This window comes from Oreochromis niloticus, linkage group LG17 (assembly GCF_001858045.2).
Source record: "Oreochromis niloticus isolate F11D_XX linkage group LG17, O_niloticus_UMD_NMBU, whole genome shotgun sequence".
Taxonomy (NCBI): domain Eukaryota; kingdom Metazoa; phylum Chordata; class Actinopteri; order Cichliformes; family Cichlidae; genus Oreochromis; species Oreochromis niloticus.
In genome coordinates, this window is record NC_031981.2 from 344,801 (window position 1) to 363,714 (window position 18,914).

At 40.9% G+C, this 18,914-nt stretch overlaps 1 protein-coding gene across 17 annotated transcripts in view; it reads right to left on the bottom strand.

Moving 5' to 3' along the window:
- Window positions 1–18,914, bottom strand: part of LOC100703570 (pleckstrin homology domain-containing family A member 5) — a 173,539-nt gene that overhangs the window by 84,414 nt on the left and 70,211 nt on the right. For 14 of the 17 annotated variants that reach the window (XR_003214527.1, XM_019346466.2, XM_019346460.2 and 11 more), the window contains one exon: window positions 7,642–7,725. Coding sequence is in view for 11 of the 17 variants with exons in the window: in XM_019346466.2 (XP_019202011.1) it covers window positions 7,642–7,725 (84 nt within the window). In the remaining 6 variants the exon portion in view is untranslated. Of the gene's footprint in view, window positions 1–7,641; window positions 7,726–8,202; window positions 8,309–8,395; window positions 8,518–18,914 lie in introns of those variants that run through there. The other 3 variants (XR_003214528.1, XR_003214529.1, XM_025899620.1) reach the window with 3 other exon arrangements.

Below are 18,914 nucleotides of genomic sequence, written 5' to 3' on the forward strand. Positions count from 1 at the left end.
AAGCTAGAGACACCGACAACCATAGTCAATTGTCTTCCAGGGGCCAGAGCAGGAGACATTGAGGGAAATTTAAAACTGCTGGCTAAGGGTAAACGTAAATTCAGTAAAATCATAATTCACGTCGGCAGTAATGACACCCGGTTATGCCAGTCGGAGGTCACTAAAATCAATATTGAATCGGTGTGTAACTTTGCCAAAACAATGTCGGACTCTGTAGTTTTCTCTGGTCCCCTCCCCAATCAGACCAGGAGTGACATGTTTAGCCGCCTGTTCTCCTTAAATTGCTGGCTGTCTGAGTGGTGTCCCAGAAACGATGTGGGCTTCACAGATAATTGGCAAACCTTCTGGAGGAAACCTGGTCTTGTTAGGAGAGACCGCATCCATCCCACTTTGGATGGAGCAGCTCTCATTTCTAGAAATATGGACCAATTTATTAACCCCCCAAAATATGACTATCCAGAGTTGGGACCAGGAAGCAGAGTTGCAGTCTTACACGCCTCTCTGCAGCTTCTCTCCTCCTGCTACCCCCCCAAAAACCCATCTCCATTGAGACTGTGTCAGCTCCCAAACAGACAAAAAACAAACTAAAAACCAGCAACAAACAACTTAAACATAAAAAATCACAAAGAAAGAACAACACAGTATCCACATCTGAACCAAAGAGTAAAACAGTGAAATGTGGATTATTAAATATTAGGTCTCTCTCCTCCAAGTCTCTGTTAGTACATGACTTAATAATTGACCAACAAATCGATTTACTCTGCCTTACAGAAACCTGGTTGCAGCAGGATGATTCTGTTAGTTTAAATGAATCAACACCCCCGAGTCATTCTAACTACCAGAAACCTTGAAGCACAGGCCGAGGGGGCGGTGTGGCAGCAATTTTTCACACCAGCCTATTAATCAACCAAAGACCCAGACAGACGTTTAATTCATTTGAAAGCCTGATGCTCAGCCTCGCCCACCCCAGCTGTAAAACTCAGAAACCAGTCTTACTTGTTATCATCTGTCGTCCACCTGGGCCTTACACAGAGTTTCTCTCTGATTTCTCAGACTTTTTATCTGATTTAGTGCTCAACTCAGATAAAAATAATTATTGTGGGTGATTTTAACATCCATGTAGATGCTAAAAATGACAGCCTCAACATGGCATTTAATCTGTTATTAGACTCAATTGGCTTCTCTCAAAATGTAAAAGAACCCACCCACCACTTTAATCACACTCTAGATCTTGTTTTAACATATGGCATAGAAACTGAACATTTAACAGTGTTTCCTGAAAACCCTCTGCTGTCTGATCATTTCCTGATAACATTTACATTTACAATAATTGATTACACAGCAGTGGAGAGTAGACTTTATCACAGTAGATGTCTTTCTGAAAGTGCTGTAACTAAGTTTAAGAATATAATCCACCCACTGTTATCATCTTCAATGCCCTGTACCAACATAGAGCAGAGCAGCTATCTGAACACTACTCCAACAGAGGTCGATTATCTTGTTAATAATTTTACCTCCTCACTACGTACGACTCTGGATACTGTAGCTCCTGTGAAAACTAAGGCCTCAAATCAGAAGTACCTGACTCCGTGGTATAATTCTCAAACACGTAGCCTAAAGCAGATAACTCGTAAGCTGGAGAGGAAATGGCGTGTCACAAATTTAGAGGATCATCATTTAGCCTGGAGAAATAGTTTGTTGCTTTATAAGAAAGCCCTCCGCAAAGCCAGAACATCTTACTATTCGTCACTGATTGAAGAAAATAAGAACAACCCCAGGTTTCTCTTCAGCACTGTAGCCAGGCTGACAAACAGTCAGAGCTCTACTGAGCCAACCATCCCTTTAACGTTAACTAGTAATGACTTCATGAACTTCTTCACAAATAAAATTCTTATCATTAGAGAAAAAATTACCAATAATCATCCCACAGATGTAACATTATCTACAGCTACTTTTAGTACCATCGATGTTAAGTTAGACTCTTTTTCTCCAATTGATCTTTCTGAGTTAACTTCAATAATTACTTCCTCCAAACCATCAACGTGTCTTTTAGACCCCATTCCTACAAAACTGCTCAAAGAAGTCCTGCCATTAATTAATTCTTCAATCTTAAATATGATCAACCTATCTCTAATAATCAGCTATGTACCACAGGCCTTCAAGCTGGCTGTAGTTAAACCTTTACTTAAAAAGCATCTCTAGACCCAGCTGTCCTAGCTAATTATAGGCCAATCTCCAACCTTCCTTTCATATCAAACATCCTTGAAAGAGTAGTTGTCAAACAGCTAACAGATCATCTGCAGAGGAATGGCTTATTTGAAGAGTTTCAGTCAGGTTTCAGAGCTCATCACAGCACAGAAACAGCTTTAGTGAAGGTTACAAATGATCTTCTTATGGCCTCTGACAGTGGACTCAACTCTGTGCTTGTCCTGCTAGACCTCAGTGCTGCGTTCGATACTGTCGACCATAATATCCTATTAGAGCGATTAGAACATGCTGTAGGTATTACAGGTACTGCACTGCAGTGGTTTGTATCATATCTATCTAATAGACTCCAATTTGTACATGTAAATGGAGAGTCCTCTTCACACACTAAGGTCAATTATGGTGTTCCACAGGGTTCAGTGCTAGGACCAATTCTGTTTACATTATACATGCTTCCCTTAGGCAGCATCATTAGAAGACATAGCATACATTTTCACTGCTATGCAGATGACACGCAGCTCTATCTGTCCATGAAGCCAGGTAACACACACCAATTATAAACTGCAGGAATGTCTTAAAGACATAAAGACCTGGATGGCCGCTAACTTTCTGCTTCTTAATTCAGATCAAACTGAGGTTATTGTACTCGGCCCTGAAAATCTTAGAAATATGGTATCTAACCAGATTCTTACTCTGGATGGCATTACCTTGGCCTCCAGTAATGCTGTGAGGAACCTTGGAGTCATTTTTGACCAGCATATGTCCTTCAATGCACATATTAAACAAATATGTAAGACTGCTTTCTTCCATTTGCGCAACATCTCTAAAGTTAGAAATATCCTGTCTCATTGTGACGCTGAAAAACTAGTTCATGCATTTATTACTTCCAGGCTGGACTACTGTAATTCTTTATTATCAGGATGTCCTAAAAACTCCCTGAAAAGCCTTCAGTTAATCCAAAATGCTGCAGCAAGAGTCCTGACAGGGACTAGAAAGAGAGAGCAGATTTCTCCTGTTTTGGCTTCCCTTCATTGGCTTCCTGTTAAATCCAGAATTGAATTCAAAATCCTGCTCCTCACATACAAGGTCTTAAATAATCAGGCCCCATCTTATCTTAATGACCTTGTAGTACCATATCACCCTATTAGAGCACTTCGCTCTCACACTGCAGGCCTACTTGTTGTTCCTAGAGTATTTAAAAGTAGAATGGGAGGCAGAGCCTTCAGTTTTCAGGCCCCTCTTCTGTGGAACCAGCTTCCAGTTTGGATTCAGGAGACAGACACTATCTCTACTTTCAAGATTAGGCTTCAAACTTTCCTTTTTGCTAAAGCATATAGTTAGGGCTGGACCAGGTGACCCTGAATCCTCCCTTAGTTATGCTGCAATAGACGTAGGCTGCCGGGGATTCCCATGATGCATTGAGTTTTTCCTTTCCAGTCACCTTTCTCACTCACTATGTGTTAATAGACCTCTCTGCATCGAATCATATCTGTTATTAATCTCTGTCTCTCTTCCACAGCATGTCTTTATCCTGTCTTCCTTCTCTCACCCCAACCAATCACAGCAGATGGCCCCGCCCCTCCCTGACTCTTGAGGCCCCTAAAATTAACCCAGGTACTAACAAGTGCACCAATCTAGGGGAGAGCTGCTGCCATGTGGCTTATAGAGGCTGGGCCTGCAAAGGGTAGACCTTCGGACAATTTTGCAGCAGTCAGAACTGGGAGACTCCCTCACCCACGTAGGCTCCATCTGAGCTCTGCATTGCCTTCTGGGTAATTCTCTGTCTTGGTCTTTTGTTGATTGATAAGTTGCACTTTTCTGTTGTGCTGTTGTGTCTGGTCACTTTGCACACTTGCACTTCATGTTTTGATTGTTGTACGTGGCATGATGGTGTTGGAGGAACGCTGTCTCACTTCACTGTGTGCTGCACAGGGTGGGAATGACTTGGAGAGGAAAATTGCTGCCTCAGCTCTTATTCTTGGTGAACTTGCTCCTCCATCTCTGCCTCTCCCTGTCTCTCACATGCCAGTTTGCATACTCTCACACATACATGTGTGACACAAGTACACTTACACGTTCCTACTCTTTACACATCCTGCACTTTTTGTGTCTCAGCAATCAATCAACTCCACTTCCAAAAACTTCCATTACAGAGGTTATATTTTCTCATTCATCACACTGATTGGATTTATTCTTGATTATATTTGATTAGAATTATTCATGATTAATTATTAGCAGAATCACATATAGATAAACGTTGCTGTTGTCAAGGAGCTCATCTCGACCCGAGAGCCGAACTAAACATCCAGCCTTTTATGGCTGAGGTAACACAGAGTGTTTGGCAAAGTGCACAAAAGGAATATTAGATCCACAAAAGCCAGAAGTCATAACTGTACAGGTCACATCAGCAAACTTACTTGGACTGAACTTAAAAGGAGGAATATTTCACTTTCACCACCACCATCATCATCATCATCATCATCATCAGTGCGCAACAAGGTGAAAGTCTCATTAGCAGTTTAACACCTTTCGTTCCCTCTTACTTTCTTACCTCCGCTGTTTTCAGCATGTTTAAAAATACAAATTCCGTGCACCTAATTAACATAACTTTACATAACACACACACACACACACACTCTCTCTCTCTTCAGTACTCCTCAACTGCTACCTTGACTCAGGAGATAATTGGAAAGGGAAAAGAAGATAGTGAGAAAAGGAGCGAGATCCTGCCACAGTGAACTTAGAAGTAACGTATATAACTATTTATGTGTGTGTGTGTGTGTGTGTGTGTGTGTGTGTGTGTGTGTGTGTGTGTGTGTGTGTGTGTGTGTGTCAGCTGCACAAGAACAAATGAAAAAGCTATTCTGACAACTCTAATGGAGGCGGAGCTTGTGACTGCAGGAAGTCTTTTTCATTTGCTCCATCCCTAAATTTAATTTCAGCCCAGTTATCCTGATTTTTTTTATTGTTAATCTCTAGTTTTGTTCCTTGGAGAGGAGAAAGTCACTTCTTTATTACGACCGTCTATGTTGCTATTTTATGTTTCTGAAGCAAAGCTGGCAAAAACAACCTAAACAGAATTGCACACACGCGGGCAACAGCAACAGCAAAGGAAATCAGACATGTGGATTTAAGTGACATGCAACAGATGATAGTAAAACGTTATAAACGGAAGGCTGGAAACTGGATAGAAATCAGTGACTCATGCATTTGAGACTAAGAAGCCAAGACGGTGCAAGTGTGAGAATCCTGCACAGAACAGTCCATCACAGTGGAGTCCAGCTCATCTACAGCAGCCAGTACAAGTCTGTCTGCCTTGAACAAGAAGCCTCACATACACAGGACGAGTCGACTGGGTCAACTGTTCATGTGTTTGCTCCTGTATTAGCACTTTGGTGACAGCAGGAAGGAAAAACTACCTTTTAACAGGAAGAAACAAAGACACACTGTAGTTGTAAACTATAATTTTTTTGTAGCATTTTAACAAAGTAAGCATTCATAATTAGTGTTTTCATCATCTGAGTGGGGAAAGCTGCCCTGTTGTGTTGTGTCCCTCACTTCAGTCAGTAAAGCCACTTTTCCACTTACTCGAGTCAAGTTTGGTTGTTTCCTTTACAGCTGAGTCCCACCTCAACGTGCATGGCAGTGTGTCTTAAAGTCTGCGACACAAACACATTGACGTGGAGGCAGTCGTAAACCTGCTGCTTGGTCTATGGCGTTTTGTCAGACACCGGGAACGCAGTTTTTGTTTTTCTGCAGCCATGTCTCGGGTTTCAACAATGGCGGTTTTGATTTTTGTGATGCAGTCGCTCTTATGACTCACTCTGTGACACCACTGACTGGGCAGTTGGTGGCATGCAGTCAGTGTTGGGCAAGTTACTTTGAAAAAGTAATACAATTATAGTTACTAGTTACTTCTTCAAAAAAGTAACTGAGTTAGTAACTGAGTTACAATATTCTAAAAGTAATTAATTACTTGGAAAAGTAACTATTGCGTTACTTAAAAAAAACAAACAAAGAAAGTTTAACCGTCCGGCGTCCAGGGTATAATTGGCCATTTTTTTTACTACTCTTGATTTTCTCTCCACATTTTACCTTTAAAAACTATTTCCTTTGCCTTGTTTGGTATCATCCTTTTTAGCACAACCTCACGTGTCTGAATTTACAGTTTTGTTCTCATTTTGTCATACTGTATAACCAGAATTGATCTAAAATCAGACAAAAACCATAAAATCAGAGTAGAAAAAGTTATATTTTTACTGTAGCAACCACAAACATGTTTAATGAATCATATTTCATAACTTCAAATGCAAATATTAATTGTCAATTTTAAAATCCTATGCACAAGTTTTGCAAACAACAAAGTTATTTGCATCCATTTACCTTGATTTTTTAAACAACCATTTCAAACTATTTACAGAACAATCAGCTGTTCTTCAATAAGATGCCACACAAATTATTTGTGCCACTCCAAAAAAATATTTTGTGTCCACTATAAAGGAGAACATCACAGCCTGATACCTGCAGGTCTGACAGCAGCAGGTGTATCACTGCTGTTTCTACCTGGAGACAGCAGTCGCCTCATTGTTCTGACACACAACACAAAACTATCCACAACACTACACACTAACTACACACTCCAAACACGCTAAACATCACAAATCTCTCACATCTCAAAACTCGCTCTCTCTCTTTTTCTGCTCTCTCTCTCTCTCTCGCCGTCACTCCTAAAACTTCCCCTGTTTTGTTTTGTTTTTTTGCTCATAAGCAGAGAGTGCTTGCTAGCGCTAACGTGGTGAAACTATTGAGGAAAAAACGCCGCGTATATCTTGTTTATCATGACTCTGGTTTTACGTGGCCTATCGACACAATTTAAAAACTGGCACCTTGTTGCTTTGTCTTTAAGTGGTCATGTGATTAACTTACCACGACTACTTTATTCTTCCTCAGTCAAACAGCAGCACTCATGCGATTGTTTTGCCCCCTGAGCTCCAGGTGTTGTGCTAGACAGCGATCGAGATTACCGTCCGCGGGAGCGCGCAGCTGCTTAAAGCTGTAGGGTCCAGATTACTTACAGCTAAGTAAGTTAGTAACGCCGTTACTTGTAACGCCGTTATTCCCATCACTGCATGCAGTCTGCTGACATCACGTTTTCAGACTCAGATCGCTTGGAACCCCGGCACTGAAAAGAAATACCTGGTACTGGGTAATATCACCTGATGGAAAGCCTTAAACACCGAGCTGAGTCAAGTCTTTATATTCTCAAAACCATTTTTATCCCTACAAAAGGTCACACCATGCATTCACAGTCGGTCACATCTGCACAGCTATAACAGCTGCACCCGTTCCTAACAGTTTCCTTTGACCTTTGAAATCAACACAGAAATCAGTCGCATTTAATGCTGCGTGTACATGTGACAGTGCAGAGAAACTTACTGTTCATTAACCACAAAGATGCAGTTGTCTTGTGAGGGGAACCCTGACACCGGGTGCTTACAGGTCACCTTTCGCTCATTGTGGCTGCAGAGAGAGAAAAGGCAAAGACAGGAAAACAAAGTGTCAATGAATTCATATAAAATGATTTCAATCTAAGCCTTCAGACCCAGTGGTGACCTGTCCACGGGTACCCTGACCCACCCATCACAGCAAGGACGTGCAGTCACAAATCAAACTTTTCAGCCATCGTTTTATTGATTTGTCACAAGAAAAGGAAAACAGTTCTTTGCAGACACTGACATGCAGAACAACAGCACCACACTTATTTACAGATCTGGAACAGTGTGTGATGCTAAACATCAGCATGATGTCTCGATGCATGCTCAGTCATCCAGGTAAGCAAACCCCAAAGGTTGGTTCTGTTCATCTGGACCTTCTCAGTGGGAGAAACGTTTCATCATCATCAGGTGACTTCTTCAGTCTCAGCTCACTGCAGGTTTCCAACATTATAAACCCTTCAGTTAGCGAATAATCTAAAATACAGTTTAATACTTAGTTTACTTGCAGGGAGTTGATTTTTAGTGTGCTGCAGCTTGCTGTCACTTCCAGCTACCAGGGTGGAGTCCTGCTGTGGAGCTTCATCACTTAGCTGGCAGGTCTGGTTAGCACCACAGAAGATAAGTGAGCATAAACACAGTGTGTGTAACTAACAGGTCATTTGAAAATGTTCATATATAGAGGATATCTTACTAACATGGTTAGTACTATCAACCGCCTCTTTGGACCGTGGGCACTTCTACTACAGTCGACAGTGCAGGAGCAGCAGCTGGAGAGCGTCAGGTGTCGAGGAAACAGGATACACTGATGAGAAGGCTACTGGAACAAGACGGCATCAGTGGGCAAGAGAGGAAAACAGGGCGCTGCTGGAATGCTACAACGCAGGTAACTCAGTGGAAGGGGTTACATCTTCGATACCCAGGATCCAGGCTGACGGTGAAACATCTAGTGGTTCAGTGTTTCAACACAGGAAGAAGGAACTGCTGTCACGGCAAGAGACTGACGAGGTACAACACGAATGCTACGGAGCCAGGATGATCTCTATGTGCTGTATAGTACTGTCTCTGCTAAAGTCAGGTTATTTTATTACAAATAATGAAGCCGGTGGTTCTTTCATTTCACTGTATGCATCCAATTTCATTTTGTCTATAAAGTGCTGAATCACAGCAACAGTTGCCTCCAATCAATTCATACTGTAAGGTAAAAAACCTACAATAACAATAATAATAACAATAATAATAACGATAATGATGATGATGATGATAATAATAGTAATGATGATAACAGGGAGACCAACAGGGCCATAAATCTCATCAGCGGTATATTCCTGCTGCCTTACAACTCTGGTGTAAACCCCACTGAGTCACAGTCACCGCAGGTGTGGACAACCACAGGAAATGTATGTAATAAAACTAAACAGAATAAGTCTGATTTGATATGAATTTTGGGAAGAAGTCAAACTCGAGTTCCTTGATCCTGTCTCACTGTATTGCAGCCAGTTTCTGTCTAACATGATCCATTTCTGACTGATATTCATAATGGACTTTATTTACCTGAAAGGTTTTTGTTATAATCGCACAACAATAACTGGAACAAGACAATCGATAAACGAGAAACTGAAAACTATTTGATGTGATGTGCTTTAACATGTCAGGTGACCCTGCTCTCCTGCTCTCCTGCACTCTTATCCTGAGTCTAGCATTTCCAGCGTGGCCTAAGAGCGGCTCTCTTCCTGTCAACGCTGAGCTGGTTACGATGTTATAGTCACGATGGCCCGAGCCAAGCCTGCCTCTAATCAAAAGAGTCCTGATTTATCTTTTAGTTCTCACGGAGTACCATGACTAGGGATGGGTACCGGTGTCCGGTGCCATGATGGCACCGGTTCTGACATAAACGGTAGTAACCAGACCGAAAAGCAGCGCACATTTCAGTGCTTTATTTCGGTGCTCTTTTTTTCCTGAGCCAATTCTAGCCAATCATTTTACGTTTCCGAGGATAGTAGGCGGGGCCAGGCAGATACGTTCTTTTAGAGCAGAGCTACAGATTAAAAATGCCCAAGGCGAAGCGGTCAAAAGTCTGGCTGTACTTCACAGCAAAAGATGCAAACTCAGCAGCCTGCAACAAGTGCTTTAAGCTGATACTGTGATACTGTCAAAGGAGGTAACACCTCGAATCTGATGAAACACCTGGCGACACATAGCGGGTTTTTTTAAAGCCGAGAAATGCGCCGTGTTTGATAGCTTGCTGCGAGACCTCACACCGAACACATCTACTGCAGGTGTGGTGCCTGTTATTGGACCCGGAGTTAGCAACATCCCCCAAAAACCCGAAGAGGAGAGTCCTGGCCCCTAGCCCTGTCAGTGTAGCAGAAATGATGAGGATGATGATGGCAGCAGCAGCCGTTCTCCTCTGCGTGAGTAGCTTCATGTTGTTCGTGTGTAATTTACGTTGAGTATGCTAACCACATTATTACATTAATGCATGTAAGGTGAACTAGCAAACACCATCGTAGTTACATGCGGCTGTCTTCTTGTTTGATGGCAGATACTCCCTTCACCCTGGCCAAAAAGGCTAAAATGACCAAAGAAAAAGTGGAAAACAGTTAAACATGAGAGATTTTTGGACAAAGTTTGTGTTTTTTCCATTGTTTAAGCACTGCTTCCAGCCAAGAGTGAGACCATATATGCCCTATAGCTGCAGAAAAGGCTAACATTGTTATCTTTTTACAAAAAAACAGCTGAACATGAGAGGTTTTTGGACCAATTTTGTGTTCTCCATTCTTTAAGCACCGGTTTGAGCACCGTTTAAGCACCGGCACCGTTTCAAAAGTACCGGTTTGGCACCGGTATCGGATAAAACCTAAACGATACCCATCCCTAACCATGACCTCTAAGTGTCCAACAAGGCTAAGGCTTTCTTGCTCTCTCCTCACTGCCCATATGACAGACCTTCTCCACACATCGCCAATAAGAGTCCATGTAGAAATACATCAGTGTGCCTGGTCATCCAGCCATCATCCTCTTTAACATTTCTCATAGATCAGAATTATGCTTCTCTGTCACGCTCCCTGTGTCCAGTTCTTGGGGGGTACCTGGACACCAGGACTTTCTTGCTGTGAGCTAACAGTGCTAACCACCGCACCATTGTACTGGCCCCATAAGGCATCTTGTAAAGCAAATTATTATAATACAAGAAGCTTGTTTTGCACAGGATATGTTTACTTACTGTCTCAATCCCATTCAAGAACTGTATTAGAGGCTTTTAACTCCACTTCATCCACAGCAAATGAATGTTAAAACGTCTAAATGATTAACATCTAGACAGAGGTTACATGAAAAGACACACACACACACACACACACACACACACACACACACACGTCAGCTAATGCATTGTTAGTCCTCGATACAGACAAATGTCCTTTGCTATGTCAAAAGAAGTCACATATTTAACTGTTTATTACATGAAGAAAAAGCTGCTGTGATAAAGAAAGAAGTCTGTCAGCTCGACTCTTTGGACTGAAGCTGTAAGCTGAAACAAAATGACAGTAAAGTTCTGGGAGCGCGGTGCAAAGAAAACAAAACGTTACAGAGGTTTTATCAGAGACCGGGCAGCATTTGTAATTTGGCACAGTTTGTGAAAGTATAGATTTCTTCAGTACTGAGCAGAAGAAATAAGGCTTTTTTGTCAGACACTGAACACAACACACAGTGGTGCGTAACAAGCAAGCGAATAGTGCAGAAGATGGAGACCTTTGATGAAAGCAAAAGTAAGACAATTCATGACAATGTTTTCAACATTCTCCAAATGATAATGAAAAATATTTGACATCTGTAAGTGCATGGTGTTCTGTTTAAATAAAGTTTAATGAAAACAGCTCACCTTGTCTCTGTACTATAGGCTCAGGCTTATAGGCTTGATGTAAGATGGGGAAATATTTCCCATCTAACATCGCAAGATAGCATGGGGAAACATACAAGTACTTAAAATTGCTTACAATATAATTTTGTGTCTTCTTCCCTGTAAAATATCTGAAAGGTGGGCGAGACTAAGAGACTCCATAATACAGCACACGCCTAGAAAATAAAGGGTAGTTATTTCATTGTTTCCTGTAAAAACCTGACTTATTACAGGTAATGACAGAGTACTTACACCTTAGTCGGGGCTCTGTCATAAAACACTAAAAAACACATAAGACAGTCTAAATGCGCGAGTTCTCGGTGATCCACCCACTCCTGTCTGTCAGACATTATTAATCAGTTTTACTAAATTCAGTCTAAAAATGGTTTTAAAGCAATTCAATTCAATTCAATTCAATTTTATTTATATAGCGCCAAATCACAACAAAAGTCGCCTCAAGGCGCTTTATATTGTACAGTAGATAGCACAATAATAAATACAGAGAAAAACCCAACAATCATATGACCCCCTATGAGCAAGCACTTTGGCGACAGTGGGAAGGAAAAACTCCCTTTTAACAGGAAGAAACCTCCGGCAGAACCAGGCTCAGGGAGGGGCGGCCATCTGCTGCGACCGGTTGGGGTGAAAGAAGGAAAACAGGATGAAAGACATGCTGTGGAAGAGAGACAGAGATTAATAACAGATATGATTCGATGCAGAGAGGTCTGTTAACACACAGTGAGTGAGAAAGGTGACTGGAAGGGAAAAACTCAATGCATCATGGGAATCCCCGGCAGCCTACGTCTATTGCAGCATAACTAAGGGAGGATTCAGGGTCACCTGGTCCAGCCCTAACTATATGCTTTAGCAAAAAGGAAAGTTTGAAGCCTAATCTTGAAAGTAGAGATAGTGTCTGTCTCCCGAATCCAAACTGGAAGCTGGTTCCACAGAAGAGGGGCCTGAAAACTGAAGGCTCTGCCTCCCATTCTACTTTTAAATACTCTAGGAACAACAAGTAGGCCTGCAGAGCGAGAGCGAAGTGCTCTAATAGGGTGATATGGTACTACAAGGTCATTAAGATAAGATGGGGCCTGATTATTTAAGACCTTGTATGTGAGGAGCAGGATTTTGAATTCAATTCTGGATTTAACAGGAAGCCAATGAAGGGAAGCCAAAACAGGAGAAATCTGCTCTCTCTTTCTAGTCCCTGTCAGGACTCTTGCTGCAGCATTTTGGATCAGCTGAAGGCTTTTCAGGGAGTTTTTAGGACATCCTGATAATAATGAATTACAGTAGTCCAGCCTGGAAGTAATAAATGCATGAACTAGTTTTTCACCGTCACTCTGTGACAGGATATTTCTAATTTTAGAGATGTTGCGCAAATGGAAGAAAGCAGTCTTACATATTTGTTTAATATGTGCATTGAAGGACATGTCCTGGTCAAAAATGACTCCAAGGTTCCTCACAGTGTTACTGGAGGCCAAGGTAATGCCATCCAGAGTAAGAATCTGCTTAGATACCATATTTCTAAGATTTTCAGGGCCGAGTACAATAACCTCAGTTTGATCTGAATTAAGAAGCAGAAAGTTAGCGGCCATCCAGGTCTTTATGTCTTTAAGACATTCCTGCAGTTTAACTAATTGGTGTGTGTTACCTGGCTTCATGGATAGATAGAGCTGCGTGTCATCTGCATAGCAGTGAAAATTTATGCTATGTCTTCTAATGATGTTGCCTAGGGGAAGCATGTATAATGTAAACAGAATTGGTCCTAGCACTGAACCCTGTGGAACTCCATAACTGACCTTAGTGTGTGAAGAGGACTCTCCATTTACATGTACAAATTGGAGTCTATTAGATAGATATGATACAAACCACTGCAGTGCAGTACCTGTAATACCTACAGCATGTTCTAATCGCTCTAATAGGATATTATGGTCAACAGTATCGAATGCAGCACTGAGGTCTAGCAGGACAAGCACAGAGATGAGTCCACTGTCAGAGGCCATAAGAAGATCATTTGTAACCTTCACTAAAGCTGTTTCTGTGCTGTGATGAGCTCTGAAACCTGACTGAAACTCTTCAAATAAGCCATTCCTCTGCAGATGATCTGTTAGCTGTTTGACAACTACTCTTTCAAGGATTTTTGATATGAAAGGAAGGTTGGAGATTGGCCTATAATTAGCTAAGACAGCTGGGTCTAGAGATGGCTTTTTAAGTAAAGGTTTAACTACAGCCACCTTGAAGGCCTGTGGTACATAGCCGATTATTAGAGATAGGTTGATCATATTTAAGATCGAAGAATTAATTAATGGCAGGACTTCTTTGAGCAGTTTTGTAGGAATGGGGTCTAAAAGACACGTTGATGGTTTGGAGGAAGTAATTATTGAAGTTAACTCAGAAAGATCAATTGGAGAAAAAGAGTCTAACTTAACATCGATGGTACTAAAAGTAGCTGTAGATAATATTACATCTGTGGGATGATTATTGGTAATTTTTTCTCTAATGATAAAAATTTTATTTGTGAAGAAGTTCATGAAGTCATTACTAGTTAACGTTAAAGGGATGGTTGGCTCAGTAGAGCTCTGACTGTTTGTCAGCCTGGCTACAGTGCTGAAGAGAAACCTGGGGTTGTTCTTATTTTCTTCAATCAGTGACGAATAGTAAGATGTTCTGGCTTTGCGGAGGGCTTTCTTATAAAGCAGCAAACTATTTCTCCAGGCTAAATGATGATCCTCTAAATTTGTGACACGCCATTTCCTCTCCAGCTTACGAGTTATCTGCTTTAGGCTACGTGTTTGAGAATTATACCACGGAGTCAGGGACTTTGGATTTGAGGCCTTAGTTTTCACAGGAGCTACAGTATCCAGAGTCGTACGTAGTGAGGAGGTAAAATTATTAACAAGATAATCGACCTCTGTTGGAGTAGCGTTCAGATAGCTGCTCTGCTCTATGTTGGTACAGGGCATTGAAGATGATAACAGTGGGTGGATTATATTCTTAAACTTAGTTACAGCACTTTCAGAAAGACATCTACTTTGATAAAGTCTACTCTCCACTGCTGTGTAATCAATTATTGTAAATGTAAATGTTATCAGGAAATGATCAGACAGCAGAGGGTTTTCAGGAAACACTGTTAAATGTTCAGTTTCTATGCCATATGTTAAAACAAGATCTAGAGTGTGATTAAAGTGGTGGGTGGGTTCTTTTACATTTTGAGAGAAGCCAATTGAGTCTAATAACAGATTAAATGCCATGTTGAGGCTGTCATTTTTAGCATCTACATGGATGTTAAAATCACCCACAATAATTATTTTATCTGAGCTGAGCACTAAATCAGATAAAAAGTCTGAGAAATCAGAGAGAAACTCTGTGTAAGGCCCAGGTGGACGATAGATGGATGGAAGCAGGAGTGGAATTTTAAATGACAGTGTTGGGGCTGCAATAATTATGGTTTACGACTGCTTTCTGGGTCCTCCGAAGACCCAGAAAGTAAACTCTCGCAGAGGAAGGATATATGAAACTCTCGAGTTTACTTTCTCGAGAGTAAACTGGAGTAAACTCTCGACCATCTCACACTTCTGTTTAATCAGTTTTCTGTTTGACGTATATTCAGCTGTGTGAAAACTATAACTTTAATCTCAGCCAAACCGATTTACTCAGGAGCAAAAAAACACTGAAAAAAGCCAAACAATAACATTTTTAAGTTATCTAAGTGACTTATATATCATGTTTAACCTGAGTAGTGACACACCGCAGGGGTTCGAAAATGATGTGCCGGGAGTTCGCTGTTCTCGCCGGCTATAGTGAGCCTCGACCTCCCGGTCCATTACAATAAAACAATAAAACTTTTAAAATAAAACACTATGTTACTCTGTTTGTGTCGGGGGACCCGATCCTTGGGGTGGACCAATTTTTGGTGCAGCATAGTGTATAGTGTACGCTGTTAAGTGCCAGGAGGATTGCCAGGATTTATACATCGGGGAAACCAAACAACCTCTGGCGAAGCGGATGGCACAACACAGAAGAGCAACCTCGTCAGGCCAGGACTCTGCAGTCTATTTACACCTACAGGCCAGTGGACACTCTTTCAATGATGAGGATGTACACATCCTGGACAGGGAAGAACGCTGGTTTGAGCGCGGAGTCAAGGAGGCCATTTACGTGAAAAGGGAAAGACCATCTCTGAATCGAGGAGGGGGCCTAAGGGTACATCTTTCGCCATCTTACAATGCTGTGATTGCAGCCATTCCCCAACTCTCTGTGAATGGGACTCATGGCCATTGATCAGTGTTCTTTGATCAGTGGGTTTTGGTCAGTGATTGTTGATCAATGGTCATGGGAATTTGCATAATTATGATTAAGGAACTGACCTCACAGCCCATTGTTCCTTCACTGGGCTGGTTTCAGTCATTATGCAAATGTACTGTTTATAAGGTTTGGGGAAACCTGCAGTCAGCTGAGACTGAAGACGTCACTTGGATGAGTGACGAAATGTTTCTCCCACAAAACGCTACGTCCAGATGAACAGAATCAATTTTTGGAGATGTACTTTCCTGGATGATTGAGAATGCATCAAGACGATACAGTAATGTTATGAGTAGAATAATGTATGATTTTCTCTTTGGAGTTATTAAGTAATGTACTGTATTACTTTTAAAGAAAGTGTTCTGTGGAAAGTGTAATACTTTTCTTTTTTTGAGTAATGACCCCACACCGGTCCAACACAAAGAGAAAAAACATCTGACATCTGCACAACATGCAACTCATTTGCACCAATGTAACGTTGTTGCTATGTTGCTTAGTGATGGTGGTAACTCTCAGGACAGAGCGAGTGAGAACCCAATGACAATCGATAAGTAATATTGATAATGGAACAGGAATCGCTACATTTGTATCCGTTCCTAAACAAGATCATTTCATCACAGCCATTGAATGGTGATTGTGAGGTAATTTCCAGCATTTCATTTGCCCCTCAATCTCTTTTCTCCAAGAGGGAGATAATAGAAATAAAGATAATATCAACAGGGACGAATCACGGAAATTGTAGCATTATATTGAATCTTTAAGTATAGTAATAATATTCCAGTTAACAGAAAAAGAGCCACACTGGAGGGGTTTCACTTTACTGGGCCGGTGTGGAAAATTTATGGGGCCGAGAAAGAATACGGTATCACTAATTGTGTTTTTTTATTATGGTTTAAGACTATAACACTGAGTCTCCACATTAGCAGTTACAGTCACTGCTGGATGCTCTGCTTTTTAAGTAGACTGAAGCCTTTACTTGGAGCCCAATTTAAATCCAGTTAGTACCACTTAACTACCACTGTTTCCCAGTTCCTCTGCCACCTTGCTTCATTTGTTGAACAATTAAAGCAGAGAGTTGACTGATCTGATTTGACAGTGATATACTGGTGTTTACAGCTGTAAACTGTCTGTGCGATAAATGATTTTGCATATGGAGCAACTTTTCAAGCCACTTTGTTTTTTTGTAAAGCCACGGTATGTCACAATGCTGCACACTTTGTTGTGATAACAAATTGTAATGTAATTGGCCTTAAATACAACAAAAATTCCCACAATTCCTCTTTGTTAGACAGTATTCGTGCTTTGCTCAGAGAATCTAATGGAGTTTGGAAGCGTATTTACACACTGAAAAAAAGCATTAGGTGAGCAATATTTAACCCTTTAAAAGAAAATGGAAGAAAACGAGCTCATCAGGATGAAACAAAGACAACCTACTCCAACTGACAGGAAAGGCAAAAATTACAACAGCAAGTGGGAAAAGGACTTTCCATGGTTGATTTGCGTGCTAAGGCACAGCTGTTATTTTGTCTGTACTGATCAGATGCGGTGAACAAAAAACACCACATTTCATGTTTGTGCTACAAAACTACCAACCTTAGTAGCAGCTGTGCTATAAGCTAACAAAGTTATGTACTGTGTTAATCCCTGTTGGTTAGGCTCCATCTAAAAATTTCCTGCACATGTCAAAACTTATTTTATGAGTCACTCCCATCATCAAAACTTTCTTTTGATAGAAAAAAACAAACAAAACAAAACAAAACAAAACACTCACAGGGTTTTTTTCTTCTATCAAAAGAGGTGACAGGACAAAACAGTGAAATGATATATTTACTTTAGAGTGTACTGACTTTGCAAAATCAGCTAGTATTGGTAGCATCTACTATTCCACAACCATAAACATGCTGTTAACTTCAGCATTGGCTTAGCTAAAAGCTACCTGCGGTGATTGGAGCACCAACATCATTCTCCTCTAACTGACTTCGTTGCCATGGTTATGCAGCCCTAACTGAGTTTACAGGAGCTTCTTCAAAATGTAAGAAGGGGCTGACGGACACTTATCACCACAACTTCTATAGTGTAACAGCCGTCCTGTTTGAAACAATCCTGGCTGACTTGATTGGTCCCAACCATGGGATGGACATGTTCCACTAGTGTGCAGGAGTCAAAGGAAGACCGTAACACTGGATATGTGGATTTTTCCATTTTTTCTTTTTCACCATGACAAAAAGGTCCAATGAAATACAACAAGAATAATGGGGTAAGCCGTTAGCCCATTATTCTTCCATCATCCTCAACAAAACAGCAGATGACAGGATCTCTTTTCGATCAGCATTCCTCAAGCTTTTTTGTGTTACAAACCGGTTTATGTCCGACAATATTTTCAGGGACCGGCCTTTAAGGTGTCGTGGATAAATACAACAAAATAAAACCAGTTAAAGAAGATTTATTCATAACAAACCAGAAAAGATCCAGGGAAACCGAGTTAATGATAAAAATGATAAAAACCCTGAGAACCCTGAATTTCAACTCTCACGTCCCGGTACCAAACGACTCACGGACCAGTACCGGTCCGTGGCCCGGGGGTTGGGGACTGCTGTTTTAAAAGAACGGCCTTCATCCCTCCAGCAGAGTTCCAGGAACTAGATGCTCAGGAAAACTAAACTTTTTTGATTTAGTAATGTTCAGCTACTTTATTAAGATGCTTTTTGGTTTTTTTCCTTTAACCTGATAGATTATGCAATTTTTTTTTTTGCTTATAGAAAAAAAAGATTTTTTTTTTAAATTTTCTAATACAAAGACAATGAAATGGATTTACCAAGGTGAGCAAATAGGAAATAAATAAATGTTTCATTTTTAAAAACAACAATAGTTTTAGACAGTTCTACTTGCTGTAAGATAAATTCTACATTTTAAATCCTTTACATCTAACGTCCACTGTAACAAAAAATAAGGCAGTGCCTAAAGATGAAAATAATATCTGGCTTCGTTTCACACTGATGAATATCCGACAC